Source organism: Oncorhynchus kisutch, linkage group LG3, assembly GCF_002021735.2.
Source record: "Oncorhynchus kisutch isolate 150728-3 linkage group LG3, Okis_V2, whole genome shotgun sequence".
Lineage (NCBI taxonomy): Eukaryota > Metazoa > Chordata > Actinopteri > Salmoniformes > Salmonidae > Oncorhynchus > Oncorhynchus kisutch.
In genome coordinates this window covers 56578652-56605973 of record NC_034176.2, presented here as the reverse complement: position 1 = coordinate 56605973, position 27322 = coordinate 56578652, and the positions used below count along the sequence as shown (strand labels likewise).

General features: G+C 41.6%; 2 protein-coding genes across 4 annotated transcripts in view; both read left to right on the top strand.

Moving 5' to 3' along the window:
* Positions 1 to 24786, top strand: part of LOC109885771 (anoctamin-1) — a 41117-nt gene extending 16331 nt beyond the window's left edge. For 2 of the 3 annotated variants that reach the window (XM_031809137.1, XM_031809131.1), the window contains exons 6-26: positions 1389 to 1443; positions 1851 to 1902; positions 2080 to 2135; positions 2222 to 2263; positions 5404 to 5468; positions 5647 to 5781; positions 7048 to 7208; positions 9278 to 9360; positions 9493 to 9501; positions 10835 to 10906; positions 11998 to 12072; positions 12950 to 13151; positions 13419 to 13530; positions 13725 to 13782; positions 14134 to 14234; positions 14409 to 14551; positions 16510 to 16662; positions 17300 to 17352; positions 17521 to 17705; positions 21404 to 21509; positions 21672 to 24786. In XM_031809137.1, the coding sequence (XP_031664997.1) occupies positions 1389 to 1443; positions 1851 to 1902; positions 2080 to 2135; positions 2222 to 2263; positions 5404 to 5468; positions 5647 to 5781; positions 7048 to 7208; positions 9278 to 9360; positions 9493 to 9501; positions 10835 to 10906; positions 11998 to 12072; positions 12950 to 13151; positions 13419 to 13530; positions 13725 to 13782; positions 14134 to 14234; positions 14409 to 14551; positions 16510 to 16662; positions 17300 to 17352; positions 17521 to 17705; positions 21404 to 21509; positions 21672 to 21884 (2131 nt within the window). In that variant the 3' untranslated portion in view covers positions 21885 to 24786. The remainder of the gene's footprint in view (positions 1 to 1388; positions 1444 to 1850; positions 1903 to 2079; positions 2136 to 2221; positions 2264 to 5403; positions 5469 to 5646; positions 5782 to 7047; positions 7209 to 9277; positions 9361 to 9492; positions 9502 to 10834; positions 10907 to 11997; positions 12073 to 12949; positions 13152 to 13418; positions 13531 to 13724; positions 13783 to 14133; positions 14235 to 14408; positions 14552 to 16509; positions 16663 to 17299; positions 17353 to 17520; positions 17706 to 21403; positions 21510 to 21671) is intronic. The other variant, XM_020477582.2, reaches the window with a different exon arrangement.
* A 1086-nt stretch (positions 24787 to 25872) lies between these two features.
* Positions 25873 to 27319, top strand: fadd (Fas (tnfrsf6)-associated via death domain). Its single transcript, XM_020477572.2, has 2 exons — positions 25873 to 26245; positions 26680 to 27319. The coding sequence occupies exons 1-2, from the start codon at positions 25948 to 25950 to the stop codon at positions 26967 to 26969; spliced, it is 588 nt and encodes a 195-aa protein (XP_020333161.1). The 5' UTR covers positions 25873 to 25947; the 3' UTR covers positions 26970 to 27319.
* The last annotated feature ends 3 nt before the right edge of the window (positions 27320 to 27322 follow it).

Here is a 27322-nt window from a genome sequence, read left to right as displayed (position 1 = left end):
CATGGTATAAATAAGGAACTATTTTTCGCTGCTGTCATATCGACACTTCTAATAATGCCATTATTGCTTATGTGCTGATTTTCGCTATTTATTAAGCACATTTGGGCTTATATTGATGTTTAGGCTACTGATGTTTTCATCATTAGACTGTGCGTCTTGCTGACTGCGCGCCTTGGTGGTTGGGTTATTATTATAATATTTTTTTTGGGGGGGGGGGGGATGGGGGTCATTTATTTAAAAAATAAGCTGTTAGCGTGTTCAATGGACATACTGTATGCTTTCTGTTTCATAGCTGTTACAAAGGCACTCCACTAATAAAATTGATTGAACACTTACATTTTTGTATTTTTATTTTATAATTTTCTTTACATACCGTATAGCCTACAGTAACATAATCTAATGAAAAAGCAATTGTTATTTGAAATAAAATAAAGAGTATTCTGTTACGTTAGACCTTCATAAGCACAATCTAATTGTAATTTTTGGCGATCGCATATATGAAATATATTAATTACACTGTTAGTGTTGCAGTAAAAATGACTGCTCATTTAGCTTGAAGGGGGGGGGGGGGGGGGTCCCACAAGGCCCAGTGGTTTTAATGTTAAAAGATTTTAATTAGTGAGCTGGATGCTTTATGTGTAGAAGATGTGATTATGTATGAATGATACAGGCTGCTACCTGTAATTATTCATCTCAGTAGGTGCATTTCCCCATAATGTGATCTGGCTGAGCTGAAATAAATGGAATTGAAATGGTTCTTCTACCCCCGCAGTCTTCACCAGTCTTGAGCTCTTTGTCATTTTTGACATGGCTAATGGCCCCACTGTGCCTTGACAGTAATAATGTAGAGGTGCAATCAACAGGCACAAAACCAACGGATACAGAATCAACAGAAACAAAATTTGAACCGAGATGTCGTTTAGAAGACATCCACACTGCTATTCAATATTATTTTTAATCCGAGACTTATCCTCTGATTTTCCGGGAATAGTTAATCTGCGTTTGGATGTTAGAATATTATGTATTGTAAAAAGCACAATATTTGAATGTGTTTTGAGTGAGGCTAGTCAACAAGCTCGGTTTTATTCAAGAGAGTGGGCATAGAGGTTACAGGCTATTTTGAGCTCCTGACTCTCAATGAACACTGTGTAGGCCAGGCGTCTGACTAACACTAGCTACCAAGACATGTTGCAACCAGTATTATCCCTGTAGCCACCCTGTATTGTATGTTTGGTCTAAATAATGACAATGTGTGTGACATCTTGGCCACACACACAAAAAAAATAACATTGCTCTCCACGTACCTAGAAAACGAACATTCTTTCTCCTGGTTGAGTACATGGCTCTTTTAAATAAACCGCTGACAGAAGGCTCCTCTTTATTAACAGGTTTGATCTCTCAGACAGAGCATCTTTCTTCGACAGCAAAACCAGGGCCTCAATAGTAAGTACTATAGATCTGCTTGAATGATGGGCAAGTCAATGAAAAGCCCTTCGCACCACAAGTAAGTGTATGATTTGCTAATGTAATTGACTTTTCACTGGATTCTTTCTCAGTCAGTGTATGTTGCTCACAGTGGAGATGGTGTAGAACTTTACTGCTCAACAGAAACATCACTGCTGAGCTAAAATGACTTTTGGAAGATTGCTGTGAAGTTTGGAAACAACCTGTCCATCAATGCATTTAGAGTTGTTCATTAATGGCCAGGAGCTGAGTGCCATGAATTTGTTAAGAAATGGACCAAGACACGATTTCTGCCCTATTTGGATGTGATTCTCACCTGAGATCATCTTCATACATTGCAGAAGTATTTTTGTACTTATTTTCATGTTTTGTTTTTACCCATTTAGGTATATGAAGTGTTGAAACGTACAAGATGCACGAAAGCCAAATACACCATGGGTATGTCCCCTACCTCTTAGGGATATTACAACGAATTTGGATCCTTTAGGGGTGTAAATGACATCTGTCTTATCTTTCTAGACTGCACTACATGTAGTATGCTGTGGTAGAATATGATTGCTATTGTGTGCCTTCTGCTTGATAGTAAATTTGATCTCTCGAAAATGACGTTTACAGGAATCACCAGTCTCCTTGGCAACGGTGTTTACACTGCTGCGTACCCTCTTCACGATGTGAGTATATTACCACACATATCAATACCCATGCGAAGCCAGGCACTCTGTGACCAGATATAATTCTGTCATTACTTGCCTTGCAGGGGGATGTTGACGGCATGGGGGCGGAGGCCAATGACAGAAAGGTGAGGCGAGCAAATCATTGGTCAATAAGCAATCAATGAAACCACAAACGCATCCATTATTTGTGTCGCTGTTAGCGATTATCATAAACCAGGAAAGGACAGGAAAGTCTTGTCGCTGGCGTCGGAGCATATCGAAAAGGTTAAAGCACAGAATTCAAAACGCTTTCTAAACACAAGCCGTCAGCAACGTTGGAGAGGAAAAGCCCCCTTTGGCTTAGATAATAATTATAGTGTATGTATTGAAAGTGTCACCACGGCAACAGGCTTAATCCCTTTTCACCATCCTCAAGCATTGTATGACAACGAGTCTGGTCAAATCTAAGCGATTTAAGCCCAGAGCAAAGAAAATCTAAAGCCTCAGAGAAATACTCAATTCCCAAGCTGCGATATGGCAGTGGTATTTTTTCCCCCACCCATCTGGTGTAGTCCGTGCACAGAGCAAATTGAGTGCTCTGTCCCAGAAATGACTTATGTCCTTGAGATGACGGCATGATTACATTTCAGAGGCTATGTCGTTATGAGTTGTTCCATGGTTTGTTGTTTTTCCAGTCCTGTGTTCTGTTACGCTAGACTGGTCTATGATGAGTCACAAGCATCACTAATTTGTCTTGCAAAGTGGGAGCTCTGTTTGGGAACAGACAGGGCCATTTGGCTGGAGGATAGTAACCTACCGAAGCTCTGTTTGGTGCTGTGCCATTGGGACTACTGTTCAGTGTTCAGTAAAAGAAAAATATTTGTGAGGCTCTGATGGCATGACCCCTGGGTGCCCACTTCCCTGCCTGACAGTGATGGCACTTCATTAGTGAAACCTCATGTATGACAGGTAGAGGAGTGCAACATGAGACCAACAGTGAAATTCACTTATATTATTTAATGCAGATACACTCTAGGAACGACCGAGGGGCAATATAAGTGTAATCTAAATAACATTTGATGCTGGAGGATGACCTTGACCTGTCAGACGACACAGACCACAGCACCCTGTCCCTACATGCTGATCCTGGGCCCAGTTGCATAAAACATCATAAGTGATCTGGCACAAGACACGATTTAGAAATAATTGCGTACGAAAGTCCAGAGAGGACATATGAATAAAAATAATTCCCTCGTTATCGAGATCACAACTTATTTATCCCATGATCACGACACAACAAAAGTTGTTTTGTCGAGATCACGAGAAACACTATAAATAGGAGTGGACGTAATGATAGATTGTCAGTATGGCTGGGCGGCAGAATCCACAGTGGATCGGCACATGTGTTTTTATTGATTGCTACAATAAGGGATGGTACATTTCATGCTAACATCATGCTTTCGTTTGTGTTTGGCGCTCATGATCAGTTTATAAGTTAGAACGTTAGCAAGCTAAATGTTCCTTACCTTGACCTAAGAGCTTCTGAGCTCGTGGGGTATTTAAGCCCTGAATGATGCCTGACAGGCAGCCCTGTCTCCCAGGCCGAGTGCCACCCCAAAGACCACAGCCAATCGCATGCAAGCAACAACGCAGATAACTTGGCTAGTCTTGTGAGGGAGTGAGCTACCTAGGTACTCTTGTTAGCTAGCTAGTATCTCGGGCTCTGTAGTAGTCATTATTATTATTATTTTTTTTTTAAATGTACCCCCTTTTTCTCCCCGATTTTGTCTCATTGCTTTAACTCACCCAACGGGCTTGTGAGGCGAAGGTCGAGTCATGCGTCCTCCCGCCAAACTGAGCTTCTTAACACCCACCCACTTAACCCGGAAGCCAGCTGCACCAATGTGTCGGAGGAAACACTGTTCAGCTGGTGACCAAGGTCAGGCTCCCGGCCCGCCACAAGGAGTCGCTAGAGCATGATGAGCCAAGTAAAGCCCCCCGGTCAAACCCTCCCCTAACCCGGATGACACTGGGCCAATTGTGTGCCTCCCTATGGGACTTCCAATTGTGACAGCCCGAGATCGAACCCGGGTCCCCTAGGGAGGCCCAGTAACATTATTTCTGACACCTTTATCGGAATCCCACAGTTCTTACCTTTCTACGTAATGAGGGTAGTATACAAGATTATGCATCATTTAGAAAATGCCACCAGGGGGTCAGAGATTAACAGGTTAAGGGGGTTTTGTGGTAGTTTGAAGGTATGTACTGCAGAAATAGTATCTGGTTACCATGGAGATGGGCTGATTCACTGACTGAACATCTCATCAAAGAGCTGACATTTATTTTGTGAGCTAGCAAAATATAACTTTCTACTAGCTGTATAGCTATGGATTGTGCATCTTCCATTGTTTAGCTAGGTAGCTTAGCAGGTTGATGTTCTCCTATTGTAACCAGGGCAGATAAATGCAACATTCACCTTCACAAATGCTGTTTACATTGATATCCACACTGAAGGAAGCAGTAAAGGGGCTTCATAGGCACCTTTAACTTTTTTACTTAATTTAAGGGGGAATTCACCTTAAAATGTGTTTTGCACCTGATTCAAGTTAAGGAAACTTTAAGGGAAAAGATCAGGGAAAAATAAACTTAAGGGGGTTTTATGCAACCGACCCCTGGGCCTTAATGGCACTGATTTCTTTGGCAAAACTCAGGCAGCAAATATATCATTGTGATGTCACGTGTGCTCCCTCTCTGGCCTGTAGGTCACCAGGCTGCTCGTTATGGTGCACACCTGTCACCATCGTTATGCGCACCTGCGTGTCATCAGACTCACCTGGACTCCATCACTTCCCTGTACATGTCACTCCCTTTGGTTCCTTCCCCAGGCGTCATTGTTTCTGTTTCATGTCTGTGTGCTGTTAGTGTTTCTTGTTTTTGTATTATGTCCCATTTATTTTATTAAAACACTCAGTCTCTGAACTTGCTTCCCGACTCTCAGCGCACATCGTTACAATTGAGATCACAGCATAGCTGTGACTAGTAACGGCTATGCAATATTTCATAAGGGCTTTGTAATGGGACTGACCTTTTCCTGTCAGCATTGTTTAAATGAATAATTTGCATGATGAATTTCAATCATTTATGAGGCCAAACTGACTTTTCCTCTGTTCTATAATGAGACTCAGAATTAAGATAAGATATATTAAATGTAGTCTTCCATCATGGTTTTGCCTCTCTAAGTATTGTTTAATTTAAGATGTTGTTTTACCCGTTATTGTCTCATCAGATCTTGTATGAAGAATGGGCAAGCTACAGTGTCTTCTACAAGTACCAACCAATTGGGTTAATCAGGTGAGAGAATCCTGCTCTAAACTCTTAAGACATGATAATGCAGAGACTATATGCTATACTGTATTGTAGCAATCAAAAAGACAAAGCATTATATCATTGGCTTGGCTTGAGTTAATCACCATATCTGAACTGATTCCTGATGTATGTACTCAGTGCTGCTTTCCTTCCTCTCCTGCAGGAAGTACTTTGGGGAGAAGATTGGCCTGTACTTTGCCTGGCTGGGGGTTTACACCCAGATGCTGATCCCTGCTGCCATAGTGGGGGTCATAGTGTTCCTGTACGGTTGTGCCACTGTGGACAATGACATTCCCAGGTACAATGACATCTTACAACTACAGTTAAATCCACAACTACACTTGCATGGTTCGATTTCTAACGGCATGGAAGAACAAGTGATGGTTTATCAATAACCCAAGAGCTGCTGAACACAGTACTATACAGACATACTGTGATTTTGTTATTTGCTTTTCATTTTGAGTCTGTGCGTTCTTGGTGTTTTTTTTCTCCCCTGTATGTATCTATAAGCGACCCTACCTGTGTAGCGCCTTCTAACAGTCTGTTGGTCTGAGTGAAGGGACTCTGCCAGTTAGGACAGTATGTCACCTTGGCCATAAACCAATGCTCCTGTGGACCTTGCCACCACACAGTCTGCCTAGAAAACACCCTCTATTCACCTTTTATGGTAACAGAAAAACACCCTAATTTGCTGTATGATTTGGAGATGTTGAATCTGGACCATGACCGTTTATAAAAGAGAGAGCAATGGCAAAGTTGATCACATTTATGTAAAGGTGTGGGCAGAATGTTTTTGCAGTAGTTTTTTTTTAAACAAAAACAAATCATGCTGCCTATACCTAGTGCCAAACACTGGCCGCACAATCTACAAGATTGATTGTCTATTGAACAGTTTAAAAGTAAATGCTGCCTACAGCCAACACTTCTAATCAAAATACGAATTGCCGTTCAATGTTTTGTTCATCAGTACATGATTGTGTTTCTGTCTCCTACCTTGGTATCGGCTATGAGATTTAATCAGGCCATTGTGTTGCGCTCCTATTGCACAGCAATACTGTAGCCTACCCATACGGTCATAGGCTACCGGTCTATTTACTTTCGAGCATGGTTGGCTATTAAATGAGCGATGGAATGGTAGCCTAATATTTGTTGTGTATCAGTAAATAAACGCTGCTATGCCATCTTCTTACCAATGGCAAATGCATCCGTTTTATCACTAGACCTATGTTTTTATTATCCTACTAGAATTACTGTTCATCAACCACCTCCATTTCCCAAAATGACAGTGTTTGCTTGCAATACAGTTGATCAACCACTAGAAGTTGTGCATACGAGATTTGCGTGGAGATACCCACACTTTCCCATCAAGTTCAACATTTGATAAATACAAACCTTTTGCGGGAACTGGCGCATGCAAGGTTTAGTCTTTTTTTTAACATTCTTTCATTCCTGGTTGCTTTTGGACTCTATAGCCTCTCAAACTGGTAATTTAGTTTATTCTGACCATTCTGGTTAGATCTCTTTTTACTGAGGCTTTCCACTAACGTTCTTCTCCCACACGCAGCATGGAGATTTGTGATCCGAGAAACAACATCACCATGTGCCCACTGTGTGACCGCGCTTGCAGCTACTGGAAGCTGAAGACTGCATGCGGCACGGCCAGGGCCAGCCATCTTTTTGACAACCCGGCAACCGTCTTCTTCTCCATCTTCATGGCCCTCTGGGGTGAGCCGTCCCTCCCGTGTCCTCTCTACTGCCAATAAAACAATGCCATCTGCTACAGACCACAGGACCAGGCAGAGTCCTGCAGAGCAACCTGGTCTCAGAGTCACCCTACTTTCGTTTATGACTTAAATAACCATCTGTCTTATGTAACCATACCAAACATAACATGTCATACTAATTTGTGTCCCGGATTTCCATTTACTATGTTACGTCTAGTCTATGAGACCAGGAAGTACAGGAGCCACAGGAGACCAGTGTCAGTTGCCATTAGAAGACAGTCTTGAGTTAAAACGGTGATAATGGTTTGGATTGTAGGTTCCTGTATTTGGAGGAGATAAGATCGTGATTTGTTTGAGTTTCAGAGATGTTGATCTTTTTGACAATATATATATAAAGTATAGTCCCTGGTTATTTTTCGTACTGTAGTCATAAAGCAAGTATGGCTATAAAAAATATTGTGGCAATTCTGATACTGTTCATTGCAAAATGCGATGATTTTGTCAAATTTGTCACATACGCTAAGGGAAAAAGTTTGACATGTGGCTTGATTGAACCATATTATACGGTAAATGTGCCGTGATTGGTTGAAATTGTGAGTCCCCTTTGTTATGCGGTGATCGGTCAGTTTTAATGACACATTACTGCAATGAGTTGACTGTTTTAAGTGGTAATAGTGCAGTAATTGGTCAAATTTGCAAGCCCTTGCATAATAGTTTTGAAAACCAAACCTTAGGCAGTAACTAGACCTAGGGTCTGATTTCAATGTTGGACTCTTTTGGCAGAGCAGGGGCATTCATCCAGGGGTCCGTGGGGGTACTGCAGGGATCTGCATTTTTTCCAAATGTATTGCTAGCACCAACAGAATAAAGGAATTTTGAATGACATACCTATAGGACAATATCTTATCTAATGGTGTCAACTTTATTTCTCAACTCCTAATGTTGAGCAAATAACACTCATTGGATCCAATTACACTAACTGGAGTATCTGACAGACTTTAAAAAATCATCTGCGAATAGACTACAGTGTGGCTGCTGGTAAGCTTTCTTGACTTGGATATACATTGTTGCCAACACATGGCTAACCTTTGTCTCAACAGCTGCTCTTAGGAGTTCTGAGTTACCTTTCTAGCTCATGGGCTATGTTAGTTTACACTGTCTCTTCCAATTATGGTGGGAGATCAAAATAATGAATAACTATCTACCAAATCTATACATATTAATATATTGATATTTTATTCTCCTTGCTGTATTATTATTTTTTTGCTAACGTATGATGGGGGTCCCTGGGCCTCCGGTTTGCCTGGGAGGTGATCCCTGGGCCTCCGGTTTGCCTGGGAGGTGATCCCTGGGCCTCCGGTTTGCCTGGGAGGTGATCCCTGGGCCTCCGGTTTGCCTGGGAGGTGATCCCTGGGCCTCCGGTTTGCCTGGGAGGTGATCCCTGGGCCTCCGGTTTGCCTGGGAGGTGATCCCTGGGCCTCCGGTTTGCCTGGGAGGTGATCCCTGGGCCTCCGGTTTGCCTGGGAGGGGATCCCTGGGCCTCCGGTTTGCCTGGGAGGGGATCCCTGGGCCTCCGGTTTGCCTGGGAGGGGATCTCTGGGCAAGAAAAGGTTGAATACCCCGGCATAGAGGAACTTCAACATTGCCGACGTCAGTCAGTACACTTTAATAAAATACAAAATAGTAGCTAGCAAAATGGAGATCAGAGGTTATTTTTAATGAGTGCATTTCACAAGTGGCTAGTTTTACATCAGTTACCTTTCTAAAACCACTGCAAAGGTTTTGCCTTCAAACTTTTGGTTTGAATCGCGACATCCTGGCGTGTCTGCCTCGTGATATGTTGGTAGAATATTCTGTGTTAATAGGACCCACCCTGGATAGAGTAGTGATGTAGTTCCTCTATGACAAACAAGTCCATCGTTGAAGCCAGACCCTGGTCACTGTTGCCTAGTGTCTGGTTTTCGAGACTATGCATAATATGCTGGCTATTGTTGATTTTGCAAAAACTAATTTTGATTGCAAAATCCTGGAGGGACTGATTTTAAGGATGGGCTGTGTTTTGTTTCCCAGCTACCATGTTCATGGAGCACTGGAAGAGAAGGCAAATGAGACTCAATTACATCTGGGATTTGACTGGCTTTGAAGAGGAAGAGGTGAGCCTATGCCTTTGTTTTGGACCTGTTTGGCCAATTTGGACATGAACGTCTAATACAATGAGATTATTTAATCATGTTTTTTCTTAATCATGTTTTTTCTGTTTTATATTATGGTGGTTCCTGACGCAGGCACACAAGGTTTGAAATTGATTTGATTTATTAACTTAATTTTCTTGCAGCTTTCTCTACAGCTGCTGTTACTCAATACTAACCAACTTCCCCCGACAAGGTTTATATCACTCTCCCTCACTCTGACATTCTTATCTATGTCAGACAGAATTCATGGTATGTTACTTGTAAAAACAATCAAAAATAAGGCATTGTTTATATGACCCCCTTTCAAACAGTCCCTTATTTGCCACTTTGAGGGGTGGGAGTAGCCTAGTGGCGATCTGGCCATCATTTCAAGTTTCAAAGTTTATTCACCACATGCACAGGATACAACGGATGTAAAACAGTACAGTGGCATGCTTACTTGTGAGCTCTTTCCCAACAGTGTAGTGATATGAAAAAACAAATAAAAACACAAGAAAAATGAGATAAGATCAAGACAATACCGCAACAATGACTAGGTCTTGATACGGAATTTAATGTACCACGTTTTAGCCCCAACCCTTTTTAAATATAAAGAAAAGGCAGTGTAAAGAAGGCGTCTTTTTGTCTAGATATGGAAGGAATATCTGTTCTCTCTCTTTTTGTCTCGCTCTCTCACTAAGGTGCTTCTTAATATCCCCTGTCCTTTAAAAAAAAAAGTTTAGTCACTAGGCAGCACCTACTGATGTTAGCAGAGTTGACAGTTGTTTCCCTCATACCTGCCTTACCACCAGGGTGTCTGGTAAACTGTGCTTCATGACTGCCTGCTCCGGTTCTTCCTCGGCTCTTTGCATGTCAGAGATGGTTAAAAGACACTTGCTTAGCCTTCTCCGTATCTGTCTGCTCGCACAGTTATGGGCTTGTTTCTGTTAATATCAAATGACTGCAATGACCGTTTATGTTTACCGGTAGATGGGGTAAGGTTGTTAAGTAGACTGGCAAGATAATGAATATAACCCGTAAAGGTATTCTAGTAGGTGTCCTTATCAAAATGAGGGTGAAGTAAACATTTCCAAATGCATGAATGCCAAACTCATTTTTGAAAGCCTGCAACCCCTCTTACAGATACTGTACTCCTAACATTGTTCTGTCACACATTTCCTCCTGTATGCTAGAAATGTTGGTGGTGTACCCCACCGCACTGAGCTGAAACACTTAGCAGATGACTGAGTTTTTTTTGTGTGGGTGTTGCTATGTTCTTGACAACTGGTAAAAACGCCATTTGACCTGTCAGTGCCTCCGTTTTGAGTAAAATGTGTTGATACCGCTACGGTGATACCGCTACGGTGATACCGCTACGGTGATACCGCTAAGGTGATACCGCTAAGGTGATACCACTGGACGAGCGTGTATATTAATGTGCATCTGTCCCCTCTAGGACCACCATAGGGCTGAGTATGAGATCCAAGTCATGCAGAAGACCCTGAAGAAACAGGATATGTCTCCCAAGGTAGGCCTTTTTCCTATCACTCATGTGCCTCTTGGTGGGCTGTCAAACAACACACCATAAATATTATTACATTATTTATTTCATTCTATGTATGCATCCATGCATAGAATAAATTAATTGTTGAAGATGATTTATGGTGTTCAGTGTTTCTCTCTCTGTTATTTTGCTGCATCAAGTGTCTGTTGCTCTGGTGCTCTTGACTTATAGTGTCAGAGATGGGGACTGGGACCATCCTAATGGAAGCACCACAGACTGCTTCTCCCCTCTCTCTTGTCTCTGGGCGACATTTCCTATTCGCGAACACATATGCGCTATGAGTAAAGGCACCGTTACGTAACACATGGCGTTTGTCGCCTCCCACTTTTTGTTCTCTGGTGAACTCCACCGTTGTAAAGTTATCGACGTAGTCACAGTCCAGAATTGTATTCAATGTCACTGAAGAATGCCAATCTAAAGTTGGACTCCTATATAGATGACCTCAATTCTACCACTGTCTCCACATGCACGTCTCATCTTCTTCTAGGCTCTAAAATATAATGTATCCTGGACTTGTCCACAACCCATAACACCACCCTCAGGTACTCCTATCAGCTATTTTATTAGTCTTAGATGCTCTGCAGTCTATAGTAAGCTGAACAACCTTCACTGTGTCTGTTTATTGCTGCACAACAATAGTTAGCACATGTTGGATGTCAACACATGCCAGGGTGGTTGTTTATGTCTGGCTTCCTCTGAACTGCAGCTCGTGCATATCAGCTCCTTTCTCATCAGACCACGAAGGGGTCATTACATTCCCTTGCTCATCTGGAACCACGGTCTGAAGTCGCTGACCCTCTTATTTATTTTTGTATTATTATTATTTTTAGACACGTTGAGATGCGGTTTGACTGCACAGTTTCGTGTCCAGGAGCTCAGATTATGTGTGCTTGGCTGGATCGGCATCAGTCCGCTCGGGGCGAGAGTCGCTCTGACTTGTTTGGAAATGGCTGTCAGCATAAGCAATCACGGCCGAGGACACACATTGCTGTCAGGTGGTTGTTTAGGTTTGCTCCTATTTCTCACCCGGTTGTGTGTTAATTACTCTGTTTCAGGATAAAAAAGTGAAACTGACATGTACAGACCGTGCACCAGCATATATGATGGGACTTTTCATAATGCTTTTTATGGTAAGTTGATGTGCCCAGGGCCCACACAGCATGTTAGTCTGTGGTATTAGATCCAGGGACGTCACTAGGATCGGGCTTTCAGGGATTTAGCCTTGAATGATTTTGGGTTAGCCCCAGGGCTTTTGCGATGGTGTTACATGTTGGTTGTTGTTTTAAAGTCAACTGAATGCGTTGCTTAGTTCGTAGAGCCGGGGGTTACGTGAATTTTCCCAAAGTCATCCAAGCGTTATAATAAAACGGAAAGCAATTGACGTGTGTGTGTGGTCAACTAGATGGTCATTTCAGCACCATTGAGACAAGCACAGGAACTCGTCTTGATCGATCAATTAATGTCTGATTTTTGTTTTCACTGAATCTTCATTTGTATATTTGGTGACACAATTAGGCCGGGAAACTTTAGCTAAGTTGAAGTGAGTGCTCTTGATCATTAGTCTAGCAGTTGAAAGCAATGCAGATCTTCTGGACAGACACACAATTAGGCCTACAGGTAACTGCCAAAATAATGGAAACATTTGAGTAAATGAGGGATACAAAGTATTTTGAAAGCAGCTGTGGACAAGTCCGGTCCTGGAGTGTCCTCACAAAAGGAAACAAAAATATTTAGGTTGACTTCACCCAGTGTCCAGAAAAATTAATTTGCATGGTATGCTAATATGTGCATGTTTAATTAGATATAGCCTAATTTGCATATTTTAACACCAATATTTCCGAAACATTTTAATACAAAAAGTATTTCATTTGTGTTTACATTCAACTGGTGAAAGTTGATTTGTGATATGATTAAGATAAAAATATATATACCTTTTTATTAGGGCGTGGTGCCTGGCCTTAAACAGCTCATGAAGTCAAAGGTTTTCTTCTCTCGTTTCCTCTGCAGATTGGTGTGACCTTTGCTGTAGTGTTCGGGGTCATCCTGTACAGAATCTCCATCAGGGCTGCCTTACACATGAGCTCCAATCCCACGGCTCGCTCCAACATCCGGGCAACTGTCAAGGGCACCGCTGCTGTCATCAACCTGGTGATTATCATCATCATGGATGAGGTCTACGGTGCCGTAGCTCGCTGGCTCACTCTTCTTGGTTAGTCGCTCAAATATGAAAAGGATGCTGTGATCACACAACTGTACCATATCAGCAAAGCTCTCCCTGTATTAGACCCTACAGTCTATCTGGGAGTGCTACCTGTGTCGAATGTATTTACCACGTTTTTTAAAACTACATTTTTTAACTACTTTTTGGTGTTGGCAACAAAAGATACAGTTCTGGATTATAATCCTCTTGACCACTGAAACCTCTTCAGTTCTTTATCAGTCAAGTGATATAAACTCATTGTGTTTTTATTCTCAGAGGTGCCCAAGACTGACAAGAGTTTTGAAGAGAGGCTGATAATCAAGACCTTTGTTCTGAAGTTTGCCAATGCATTCTCCCCCATCGTCTACCTCGCCTTCTTCAGGGGCAGGTTGAGCTCTCCTCTACTCTATTTGACTAATAAGCTTCTCCACAACTCAAACATCTTAACAGATATTCGTCCATAGATACACTTTCACCATGAAACCTAATTTTGTGTTTAATCACTTGTTTTGTAGTATGATTTACGCCTCTTAAGGATGGTGGCCAATGAGCATGAACTTTTTTCAACACTTATGTCCACAGAATGGTTGGGCGTCCTGGGGACTATGTGTATGTTATCGGGTCATACAGGATGGAGGAGGTAATCAACTGTGTTCATCTTTGTTTATCTTTAAACATTGACCAGAATGCCTTTTTAAATGTTGACCAAAATAAGTTCTAATGATTCAATGCTGGATAATTAATGGAAATATTACCATATGCTGTTATGGTTATAACCCTCCCTTATTTACGAAGTAACAGGGGCAAGATCCGCTGTAGGTATCCCAGGGCAGTTGTGTAGGTTCCAGGCCGGGTGCCCTTGAGCCCTATCCTAAAGACAGGTTGCTTTGTAGATCAAATCAAAGCTAGCCAACCTTCAAACCTGTTAGATTGAGATTACCTCTTATCTGTGTGTCTGACGGGGTTGACTGCTGTCTCGTCTGCACACCAGTGTGCCCACGCAGGTTGCCTGATGGAGCTGTGTATTCAGCTCTGCATCACCATGCTTGGCAAACAGCTCATCCAGAACAACCTGTTTGAAATCGGCATCCCGTAAGTACAGTAGAGAGCAGGCGCCATTCTGTCTGGATGAAACTAGGACATAATCACACACCCACTCTCTCACACATGCAGGCACACACACACACACACACAATCAAGCACTAAAAGAAAGATGCTCAGGGCTAGACTCATATTACTACCATTTCTTTTCTCTGCTCAAAACAGTAAAATAAAGAAGCTGATCAGGCGTCGGAAGTCTGACATGGACTCTCAGCAGCAGGAGGACTATAACATGACCCTCGAGCGTCATGAGAAGGACCACTTCCTGGGTCCCTTTGTGGGCCTCAGCCCAGAGTACATGGAGATGAGTGAGTCATATGTCAGTCTGTCCAGTAAAGCTCCTGACAGCTTACTGAGGATCAGCCGCCCTCAGCCCACCCTATACCAAATGCTCGTTATCACACGAGACAGAAGGGAAATGAACTACTGCAGTGTGCCGTGAGTAGAGATTTGGAGCAAAGGAACATAGAGATCATAGATATTCTATTTAATTCTAGGGGGTGTGATAAGCATGTCTGATTGGATTTTCCCTTTTAAGGTCAACCAATGAATTACTTCTAATGTACTGTGCACTACATACATAATTGGTCAACTAATGTACATTAGTTGACCAATTATTTTAAGCTTTTAAGCTCTTGCTATTGAGGTCAGGTCTTTGTGTGTGTTTATGCAGGGACGACACAACCATATTTGTATGAAATTGGCAACTTCTATAAATGTCACTGATTACGGTGTAAAGAGCGGTGTTACCGAGGATAACATTTTCTTGCTTGCTAATTCCAGTAATCACTTTATCGACGGCATAGCTTGACATTTGATTTAATGATGAGAAATGTTGCTTCATGCCGCTCACGGTATTAGAGCCTGATTAGTTGTAAAACCTCCGATGTGGAACCCTTTCTAAAAACGCATATTCTCTGCTTGAAATAATCTATAGTGGAGGAGCAGAGAACTGTTTTGTCTATGACGCCCACGTAATCAACGCAAGTGGATTTAGTTGACCTGATTTTACTTTAGTCCTTAGATGTCTTCATCAGTGGCTTCTTTCATAATTGCAGCATCTGACTGAATAACTGGACAATCTCAAAAGCATGTTCATTGAAAAGACACATTGTGTAAGATGGAGAGGGGGGGGGGGGGGCTCTAACGTCCGTACATCTGTGCCATAACATACTGATACTACTATATTACTTACTGTATACCAGGAGCGTTGGGCCAGTAACCGAAAGGTTGCTGGATCGAATCCCCGAGCTGACAAGGGAAACATTTGTTGTTCTGCCCCAGTTATTAACCCACTGTTCCCCAGGCGCCGATGACGCGGATGTCGATTTTAAGGCAGCCCCCCCCCGCACCTCTCAGATTCAGAGGGGTTAAATGCGGAAGACACATTTCAGTTGAATGCATTCCGTTGTACAACTGAATGGGGTATCCCACTTTCCCTTCTTTTTCCCACACCATAAGAAATCTTACTGCTCACTATCCGTGCAGTGGATAAACCTTGAATAATAACAGTATTTTGAACTAAAGTGTTTATAATGCAGTTCCATACCCTGATACACAGAAGCCATAAAGAAGGATTATGGTAATGAATCCAGGGTTAGTTCAATATGTCTAGTTATTAGTTATACTGTACAATTTTATCAACTAGAAATAGTTCATCTCTGGGTAGCAGCTATATTGTTGTAGCATAGCAGTCCTATATACCCTGACTCAAAGATTCAGTCCATCTTTAGGTTGGTAGGCATGCCTGTTTTTAAGTGGCTTTTTCCAAGGGTACTCGACTGAAAACCAGCTAGGTTTAATATATGGATGCAGCAGACATGAAACCTGCACACAGGCACAAAAGGCCAGAGTGTTTGTACCCATTCAGAATGTGAAGTGGGCAATTTTTGTATATATTTTGTTGCTTGGATCTCTGGAAGTTTTACCCAGTACATTTCAGTAAAGTTTCTGACTGGCCACCCGGAAAGCGAGTGCAGAAACATGGTGTGTCCTCACTCCACCATCTCATTCATGTTCATCTCTCATATGTTCTCCTTGTAGTTTAATACTGTGTATTTTAAATGTAAACGCATATCTAGTGTAGTCTGGAATTAAGAGCAGACTATTATAGGCTTGTGCTCCTCTTTCCACTTCCCTCTATACTCGTGCTCCAGTTATCTAATTTAAGATCTAATCTACACAGCATGCTTTGTGTTGATTTCCTTGTGGTTATAATGTCCATTTGAATATCTTTTTATTTATTATTTTATTTTTTTACTTGCAGTCATCCAGTTTGGAATGGTGACCCTGTTTGTGGCCTCCTTTCCCTTGGCACCACTCTTTGCTCTGCTCAACAACATCATCGAGATCCGTCTGGATGCTAAGAAGTTTGTCACAGAGGTCAGGAGGCCCATCGCAGCCAGAGCAAAAGACATTGGTACAGTAGGTTTCCATCTCCACACTTTAACACCACTGGTCTATTGATGCTCTAATAAAAGGAAAATGTTTACTTAATTGGAGAGTCCTAGACTTTACCCTACACAATAGATACCAAATTGAATTAGATTGCAGGAGTTTCCCATCTGAAAACACAGGTCCCTCACAAATGTTTTGGTCTTGTTTGTGTGATTACATAATTGAGTCAGTCTCTGACTTTGACCAAATACTGTGGCTATTTGGTTTGAATGCAGCACATTTTTAGCCTACAATAATGCAGTAAAATCTAATGATCCTTAAAAGCCCTTATTATATCCATTCAGTATATCAGTGGGATATCAAATCAAATCAAATGTATTTATATAGCCCTTCGTACATCAGCTGATATCTCAAAGTGCTGTACAGAAACCCAGCCTAAAACCCCAAACAGCAAGCAATGCAGGTGTAGAAGCATTTTATGTTAATGTTTTTCTGGTGGTGCACATTTATGGTGTGACCATTATACTTTTTTTTAACCAATGAATCAACCATTGCATCTACCATTTTTTAAATTAAAATAGATACATGTTATGAAGCCTGTTTGTCTACCCAGTTATTGGTGTTTCGGGCATATCGCTATATCTTATTTGTTCTCTCAGGCATCTGGTATAATCTTCTGAGAGGGCTCAGCAAAGTAGCAGTCATTGTAAATGTAAGTGCATACCTTCACATGAACAAAAAAACATCTTAAAGTGTTCATTATTTCCAGATCTGTCATCAAGATTATACAATGCTGACATTTTGTCATTTGCATTAGTGGACATTTGAAAATAATTTTGGTCATCACACCACACCCCTCTCCTCTGTCTGCTCTCTCCAGGCGTTTGTGATTTCCTTCACGTCAGACTTCATCCCTCGACTAGTCTACCAGTACATGTACAGCCCTGATGGCTCCATGCACGGCTTTGTCAACCACACTCTGTCCTACTTCAACGTCAGTGACTTCCAGCCTGGCACTGCCCCTGTGCAGCCTATGCACCTGGGGTATGAAGTGCAGATATGCAGGTAAGACAGTTAAAATATTATTGCCCCCCACGATGAAATCGGGAAGTGAACTATGAATCTGTCTCCGTGTGTATGTGTGTACGTCACCACTGGCCCGATTTTTGACTTGGGAGAATGATGTCTTGCCATAGAGGTCTGGCATTTACAAAATTACACTGATTGGCCAGATGATGGTGGTGCTATAACAAGCGATAGAAAATGACAACTTTGAAAGGTCACGCTCCTCACACTGTTTGACATAATGTCATGAAATTCGCTACATAGGTTCCTCTCCTCACAAGGAACAAGTTTGCCTCAGAAACCCATAAGATCCACCATGATGGATTTTCCGCCATTTTGAATGTTGTGAAAAACACTAAAAACGCTACTCTGGTACCGAATTATCCATCTGCACGAAAGGTCTCAGTGCAATATTTTCCATACTAGTAATTAAAACAATATGGCCGCTATTGACCAAAGCTAATGGTAATTTACCATAGTAACCGGAGTCTTCGACTTGACCCTACACAATAGATACCAAATTGAATTAGATTGCAGGAGTTTCCCATCTGAAAACACAGGTCCCTCACAAATGTGTTGGTCTTTGTTTGTGTGATTACATAATTGAGTCACAGAATCTATGGTAACTTTTGTCATTTATACTTAAAAGTTATTTATTTGTTATGTGTCCATGAGTTTAGATTATATGGTTCAAGATAAAAATTGCCTAATTAATGAAAAAAGCATCTAATCAACAATGGCATTATTTTCAATAAACTCTGCAACTCTTCCAACTATTGACTTTTTTCACAACTTCCATCAGTTTGACGACAAAACATTGACAACAAATACACTACAAGACCAAAATGTCAAACATTTAATTCCAAGATCATGGGCATTAATATGGAGTTGGTCCCCCCTTTGCTGCTATAACAGCCTAGATGTTGGAAACATCCTAGATGTTGCTGGAGGCACTTGCTTCCATTCAGCCACAAGAGCATTAGTGAGGTCGGGCACTGGTGTTGGGCGATTAGGCCTGGCTCGCAGTTGGTGTTGCAATTCATCCCAAAGGTGTTCGATGGCATTGAGGTCAGGGCTCTGTGCAGGCCAGTCAATTTCTTCCATGCCGATCTCTACAAACCATTTCTGTATGGACCTCGCTTGTGAACGGGGGCATTGTCATGCTGAAACAGGAAAGGGGATTCCCCAAACTGTTGCCACAAAGTTGGAAGCACAGAATAGTCAAGAATGTCATGGTATGCTGTAGCGCTAAGATTTCCCTTCACTAGAACTGAGGGAACTATCCCGACCCATGGAAAACAGCCCGAGTCCATTATACAGTTGGCACTATGCATTCTGACAGGTAGCGTTCTCCTGGCATCTGCCAAACGCAGATTTGTTTGTCAGACTGCCAGATGGTGAAGCGTGATTCATCACTCCAGAGAACGCGTTTCCACTGCTCCAGAGTTCAATGACGGTGAGCTTTACACCACTCCAGCTGATGCTTGGCATTGCACATGGTGATCTTAGGCTTGTCGGAAACGGAAACCCATTTAATGAAGCTCTGACGAACAGTTATTCTGCTGACATTGCTTACAGAGGCAGTTTGGAACTCAGTAGTGAGTGTTTCTACTGAGGACAAGCAACTTTTACGCATTACGAACTTCGGCGGTCCCGTTCTGTGAGCTTGAGTGGCCTACCACTTTGCGGCTGAGCCGTTGTTGCTCCTAGATGTTTCCACTTCACAATAACACCACTTACAATTGACCGGGGCCGCTCTAGCAGGGCATACATTTGACGAACTGACTTGTTGGAAAGGTGGCATCTTATGACGGTGCCACGTTGAATGTCACAGCTCTTCAGTAAGGCCATTCTACTGCCAATGTTTGTCTATGGAGATTGGATGGCTATGTGCTCGATTTTATACACCTGTTAGCAATGGGTGTGGCTGAAATAGCCGAATCCACTAATTTGAAGCGTTGCCCACATACGGTGTCCACCTACATACCAATGGTATTCACAAAGTTGATGGTTTAGGATGTTTTACAGCTTTGTCATTCTATATTATTTCATATATTTTACATGTGATAAGGCCACACAGTGGGCCAAAGATAATTACAGACACCTGTAATAATCTGTCTTGTGATAGATTACATAAAATCCTTGAAAGAAACCAAAATTCTGGTTGTTTAGTTGTAAACTTCACAAGTTTCCAGTAATATATCGTCCCTTTGCAACCATTCTCAAGACTCAACATATGCAATCACATTCATATCGACCACACAATGGCACTATAACGGGCACATGTTTTGTTACTTTCAGGATAGTCTAGGTTGAATTGGGAGAGGATATATGGACATGCCTGCTTCCCAATATTGATGACTTATGTCATGCAGGGAGAGTTGAGTGGGGACAAATGGATTGGGTTCAGTCAGTTCCATCAGTCATCCTAATGAGCTTTCTCCAACTAGCTAGTTTATTCTTGTGGCTAGAAGATTCAGTGAGAATTTAAAACTTGTCTGCCTTAGTAGGGACTTGGGAGAGTGTTCAGAATCATTCTGTTTTTAGCAGAGTAATAGTTTTTTTTTCTTCCCAAAATATAGATGTTAATGCCATAGTTGTACATTTGTGGGTGAAAATCACTCCAATGAATGTGTTTTAGCTGTCACACTGGCGTGATGATATTGGCTACACTATCGAGCTACTTCCCCCAGCAGTGCTCTGCAAGCGGGAGGGAAGGAAACGCTGCCCAATGATTTATAAACACCGAACAAAAATATAAATGCAACATGTAAACTGTTGGTCCCATGTTTTATGAGCTGAAATAAAAGATCCCAGAAATGTTCCTTAATTATGCACAAAAAGCTTATTTCGCTCAAATGTTGCAAAAATGTGTTTACATCCCTGTTAGTGAGCATTTCTCCTTTGCCAAGATAATCCATCCACCTGACAGGTCTGGCATATGAAGAAGCTGATTAAACACCATGGTCATTACACAAGTGCACCTTGTGCTGGGGACAATAAAAGGCCACTCTAAAATTTGAAGTTTTGTCACAACACAATGCCTCAGATGTCTCAAGTTTTGAAGGAGTGTGCAATTGGCATGCTGACTGCAGGAATGTCTACTTGGAGTCCTCGCCAGGGTTTTGACCTGACTGCAGTTTGGCGTCGTAACCGACTTCAGTGGGCAAATTATGAATCAGTTTCAACACAGTACCAGATGGCAGACAAGTGTGTATGGTGTTGTGTTGGCGAGCGGTTTGCTGATGTCAACGTTGTGAACAGAGTGCCCCATGGTGGCAGTGCGGTTATTGTATGGGCAGGCATAAGCTACGGACAACGAACACAGTTGCTTTTTTATCGATGGGATTTTGAATGCACAGAGATACCGTGATGAGATCCTGAGGCCCTTTGTTGTGCCATTCAGACATCACCTCATGTTTCAGCATGATAATATACAGCCCAATGTCGTAAGGATCTGCACACAATTCCTGGAAGCTGAAAATGTCCCAGTTCTTCCATGGACTGCATACTCACCAGACGTGTCACCCATTGAGCACGTCATCATTGGGCATCATTTGTGCGGGGCCGACATGTTTACTGTGCCTTGTTTTCAAATAGGTATTGCATTCATGAGAATGTGCGTGAAGTCTATCATACTCGTTGGATGCGTTGTCATTTTATAGTGAATCATTTAGCCAATTCTACCCTCTCTCCAGATACAAAGACTACAGAGAGACACTATGGTCCAACACCCCCTATGACCTCTCCAAGGAGTTCTGGGCTATACTGGCTTGCCGGCTGGCCTTTGTCATTGTTTTTCAGGTCAGATGCCTACACAAAAACAAACCCAAGAGTCATTTGAGGGTTCAATCTTTTTATGCTGAAAGTGTTTTATCATATCCTTTTGAATTACTGTTTTTGGAATTGTATTGAAGGAATTGTGAAAGAAATGCCTCGCTCCGTACTGTCTGTTTTCCCTTCTAGAATGTGGTGATGCTGATGAGCGACTTTGTTGACTGGCTGATCCCAGACATCCCCAAGGACATCAGTCTGCAGATCCACAAGGAGAAGATCCTCATGGTGGAGCTCTTCATGAAGGAGGAAGAGGGCAAGAAGCTCCTCCGAGACAACCACACCAACCAAAGTCCTTTTCAGCCCCGCTCTCGCCCTGCCTCGCATACACCTTCTAAATTCTAGTGTCCTAGGGGGCGGCTCCATCTGTCCGTTCATCTAGTCTGTTCAAAAACCTTCAGCCCCTCTGTCTGGACTTGCACACTTCACACACACACAGCGGCCTACTCAAGAAACGAGGGAGGCATTTATTGGCAGGCTTCTGCATCTGCACCCCTTCTGACTTGTAGCAAGTCATAGCCCATCTTTTTGGTGAACCAGGTATCAGGTAGAAGGCTGAGTGTTTTTTATAGTACAATGCAGGAAAACATGTAGATCTTTTTTGAATATGCAATTTTGCTAGCTAATGTTTTTATTTTGTAACTTTTGCCTTTTTAAGACGCTGAGATCAGGTAAAGGAGCTTGCCATTCTGCCTGTTTACCATGCCAATTTGCCCTTATGTCGTTTTTATGTCCTGTTTGTTATTATACTAATTCATAACTATGTTTCCATCCAATTGGACAGATTTTCATGCAAATTTTCCCACCAGAGATGTTTCCATCAAATTGACATGTTGCAGATAAAAGTATGTCCATGATGACGTAGTACACATAAAAATACCGTTTGCAGTTAAATTCCCACTTACCTAATATAAAAATAGCCTACAAGTTAAAGGTTTCCATCACATTTTAAAATTTACTGATAGTTTTCTCACAAAAAAATGTTACGTTATATAGCGTTATATAGCGAGTGTGCCCATTCTGGTATTGGCAAGTGCGCTCTAGCCAATGTATCTGTTGGCTAGAGTGCGCATATAGCCTACCTGATGATGACATTATGGACAAAAGAGCGAGATTATTTTAATTTGTCAAATAGCAGCCAAGCATCGACGATCATATCACCAGAATAAGATCCTCGATATTTATTGGAAAGCAGCATCAAACTCATCACCTATCACTTTCACCACCATGTGAAGTTCATCATAATGGCTAGAAACTGCTTGCTTTTCCGACGATTCGTAGTGGCAGGACAACACGTCATCGCGTCACTCCCAAATTAACTTCGATATGATGGTTATTCCACCGATATCTCGCATAATTAATTTTACCTACACAAAAATAACCCACCTTGTCGATATTTGCAAAGTTTACTAAACATTTTACAGTTTCCATCAGACCTGTCACATTTTTTACACTGACATGTACTTTACTAGCATAAAAAGGTTGGATGGAAACCTGGTTACAGAAAATGTACAATAGCCATGTTGTGAATAAAATTCTAGCAATGCTCTGTCAAACATTTAGAAGGGGGCAGTGGCCTACATTTTTGTTTCATAAGCACAAATTATTTTGGAGTTTTTATTTTCTGATTAACAATGCACAGACAACTATTTCAAGGAGAGGAAGAATGTATTTTGTCAGCTCATTTTGTATATTGTTTGTAAGTAAACTAAACTTTTTAATGCATATCCAATACACAGTCAATATTGAATCCTATTAATATAGAGTCTACAAAACATTAGGAACACTGTCCTAATATTGAGTCGCACCCTCTTTATCCCTTAGAACAGCCTCAATTAATCAGGGTATGGATTCTACAAAGTGTTGAAAGCATTCCACAGTGTTGCTGGCCCATGTTGACTCCAATGCTTCCCACAGTTGTGTCAAAAAGGCTGGATGTCCTTTGGGTGGTGGACCATTCTTAATTCACACAGGAAACTGTTGTGTAAAAAAACAAAAACAGCAGCGTTGCAGTTCTTGACACTCAAACCAGTGCGCCTGGCACTTACTACCATACCCCGTTCAAAGGCACTTTAAATCTATTGTTTTGCTCGTTCACCTTCTGAATGGCACACATAAACAATCCATGTTTCAAGGATTAAAAATGGTTCTTTAACCTGTCTACTCCCATTCATCTACACTGATTTAAGTGGATTTAACAGGTGACATCAATAAGGGATCATAGCTTTCACCCAGTTTCACCTGGTTAGTCTGTGGAAAGAGCAGGTGTTCCTAATGTTTTGTACACTCAATGTATATGATTTGTAAAACAGGATCAACTTTCAAAAAAACAAACATCTTAACACAAGTTAAACATCATTAAAAGCCTTTTTAAAACCGCATGATCAAATGAAGCACAAAAACAAACGAAGAAATATATTTTTTAAATTCTATCCATTGTGGTACCATGTCCCTGTTTTTCTTCTTTGTGACCACTGTTTTTTTATACAGTATGATCTGTAAATCTGTGTTTAGGAATGTGACTGCCCCCCCCCCCCCCCCCAGACTGTTGGAATGAATTACATTATTCACAATTATGATATTTTATTTTCAATGATCTGTACAATATTTAACTGTCTTAAACTTCTGTTTTGTGTGTCTGCGGTATTGAAATGTATCAACATCGACCTCTTGCAATAGAATATGTTTGGAAGATTACATTACGCCTGGATCCATACCCAGGTGTTTGATACTGATTTATATAAGATGTCTTTCATTTTGCTTATAGAAAGAACTCTGACCATTAACATAGTCTAAAATGTATTTGTTAGGACACTGCAGAATATTGCATTACCTCATATTGTCATTTCTGATGCAAGGACATGTTCTTGTTTTTTTTTTTTCAACTACTAATCGACTTAATATGGTTTGTTCATTGTACGACTTATAGGCCGACGCTGAATGGCAGCCGCAATACCTTGTTTTAGATTCGAGTGGCATCTTATTCCCAACTGATCCTTAGGTATTTCCGTCCTTGATATTCCTCTTGATATAGATTTAACTGGAGCAGTGGAGAACATCTTGGTGTATTAAATATTTACCTGAATTGTACAGCAACATTACAACTATATTTGATTAGGATAGTACTACATTTATTTCAGTTGTGATTTATTTTTTTTGACAGCAGGGCTTATATTTACACTAGAGGTCTGTCAGGCTAAAGTTAACATTTTTGGATGTTTGAATTCCAATAAAAGAATACAAGTTATGAGAAGTGTACAAAATTAAATCAAATTTATTTGTCACATACACATGGTTAGCAGATGTTAATGAGAGTGTAGCGAAATGCTTACAGTATATGTATGTATGCGTGTCATGTGTTCTTTATATAATTGATGCCTCACGTTAGGGGACGTGACAGGCCAGAAGAATGGGGTGGGGACGTGAGAAGGTGTGAGGAGAGATATAGAGAGAATCGGTTTTATTTGTATTTAAGAATATATACAGATAGTTCAAAGGATCCAGTGAGTGGAAGGGTGAGGGCTTGGTTATATATCCCAGATTGTAATGTTGGACTATGTAAGCGGTTAACTGATTGCGTCAGTGTATGTGGTAGAGATGATGGCTGTGATTGTAGGTTTGAGATGGGTGGAGGAGGTGAAACCACACAGTGGTGGTCCACTCTGATTCAGCTGCAGTGTTGAGTAGTGTGAAGAAGTGCAAGTTGAATTTGGGAGACTTGTTTGTGGAGATGGTGCTGTCAATGGGATTGGAGAGGGTGGGAGTGATGGTCATCTTTTGTTGTGTTCCCAGCCATGTGGGGGTGGAGGGTAATGAGAAGGCTGATGTGGTGGCTAAGAGCGCTGTGAGGAGAGGGGGTAGATATTCAGGTCCCGCAGAGAAATCAAGTCCTTGATCCGGGAAAAAGGGCTCGATCTTTGTCAAAGGGAGTGCGATGCTAGTAGTAGAGGGAGGCAATTTTATGGTATGCATTGGTCGGTAAAGGAAGAGGTGGGGAGTATGGGATGTAGGAGAGATGAAGTTGTGTGGAGTAGATTACGGTTTGGGCACACAGGTTTGAATGCCACCTTGTGGATGATAGGGAGACATGAAACGGGTATGTGTGATGAGTGTTTACCGGAATGAGGTAGACAGAGAGGTTGTGTGACAGGGTTAGAGAGGCATGTTCGGGTGGTGTAGTGTGGGGAGACGAGAGAAGGGAAGTGGTGTCTAGGGGTCTATTTCACTTTCTTAGAGGAACGGGACTAATGAAGAAAATGTAATGTAGTTTGGCCGTGCCTGGCCTCCCAATCCAGTACAGTAGGTGGCGATGTATACGCCTTGAAAGTTGAATGCGATCCGCCAACCCAATTCCAAAGAAGACGGTCTGTCGTGTGTGAGGAAGTTATTTGGTTCCACTACAGCCAAGATGAGCGCATTTAACAGCTTGTTGCTGAAGATTTCAGGTGAACTTGTTGGTGATCAATTGGAGAAAATGAAGTTCCTTTGCATTAAAGAAATAGGGAAAAGTCGACTCGAGAAGATGACCAGTGGTATACAACTTTTCACGGGTTTAATGGAAAGAAATAAACTTGGACCTGACAACACGGTATTTCTAGTTTCGCTTTTGAAAGACATTGGTCGCCTAGATCTTGCAGACAACATTACCAACTGTGAAAGTCAATATGCTGGATCACCGAATGATCTTCCTAACGATGAGGAGCAAGGTAAATTAAGTGGTTATCCCCACTCCCGAATATTGATGGCAAAATGTTGACAAAGCATAGGCCATTTTTTTCTTGGGCTGTTACGCCTGTTTCAATAGTTAAAAGGGAGGTGTTGCTTAGTCATTCTACAGAAGGAAGTGCCCTATATCTTGTTGAATGTAAGAATATTTCAGAGAACATGACTTCATGTTATTTGGGGAACCCTGTCACAATTGCTATGAAAGATATTAGGCTACATTGTCACTATCTTTCTGACATGATCTCCCATACAGTAAATGTTGGCCAGTGTAAATAGAATATTTCCTCTGAGGGCAAATATAAAATGCAACTGTATGCCTCATGATGTATAGCCTACTGTATATAGTGCAGTGAGTTGGAAATATTACTTTTGTAGGAGACTTATTTACATTCCATGGCATCTTTTCTCTTCCCAGCAAAGCTTGACATTGCAACCAAAGTGATCACTGACAACCTTGGAAGGAGGTGGCGAGCATATGGCCGTAAACTTGGCCTGCCAGAGGCCAAACTGGATCATATCGCACAGAAGCACCCTAATGACCTGGAGGAGCAAGTGGTGGAGCTTTTGAAGGAATGGCGGAAAATGCAGAAATCTGAGGCCAAAACAGACACTTTGATTAAGGCCCTTCGCTCCTGTGATCAGAACTACACTGCTGATCTGATACAGACAGAACTTGAAAAACTTAAAGCCAATGGTAGACAGTGAAAGTGTGACAAACATTCATCTCTTCTCAGGCCTCTGTTATTTACTCAATGGATTATTTATTCATTGCTTTCCCAGTGATGTTGGTACTTTTATAAGATTCAGTAAATCACCACAATTTGTTTGCAATATTGGTATACCAGTATTCTCATGGACCAGTATAGTTTTATACAGAGTAGCCCAGTGCACTCTGGGTACATACATTCCTGCTACGTACTGTAAGGGAATTTGGGAGAAACTTGATTGAACTATGGATATTATGAAATTGTATAGATAATGTGCATTCAAATTTGATATTGATGTATCCACTGTTGAGATTAGTAAAATTTTGTTGAAAGAAGTCTTTCCCTCAAGCT

Coding starts and splice junctions, on each gene's coding strand:
- fadd (XM_020477572.2), top strand. CDS start 25,948: ATGAGCGCATTTAACAGCTTGTTGCTGAAGATTTCAGGTGAACTTGTT. Junction 26,246..26,679: donor TCCTAACGATGAGGAGCAAG/GTAAATTAAGTG, acceptor TTCTCTTCCCAG/CAAAGCTTGACATTGCAACC.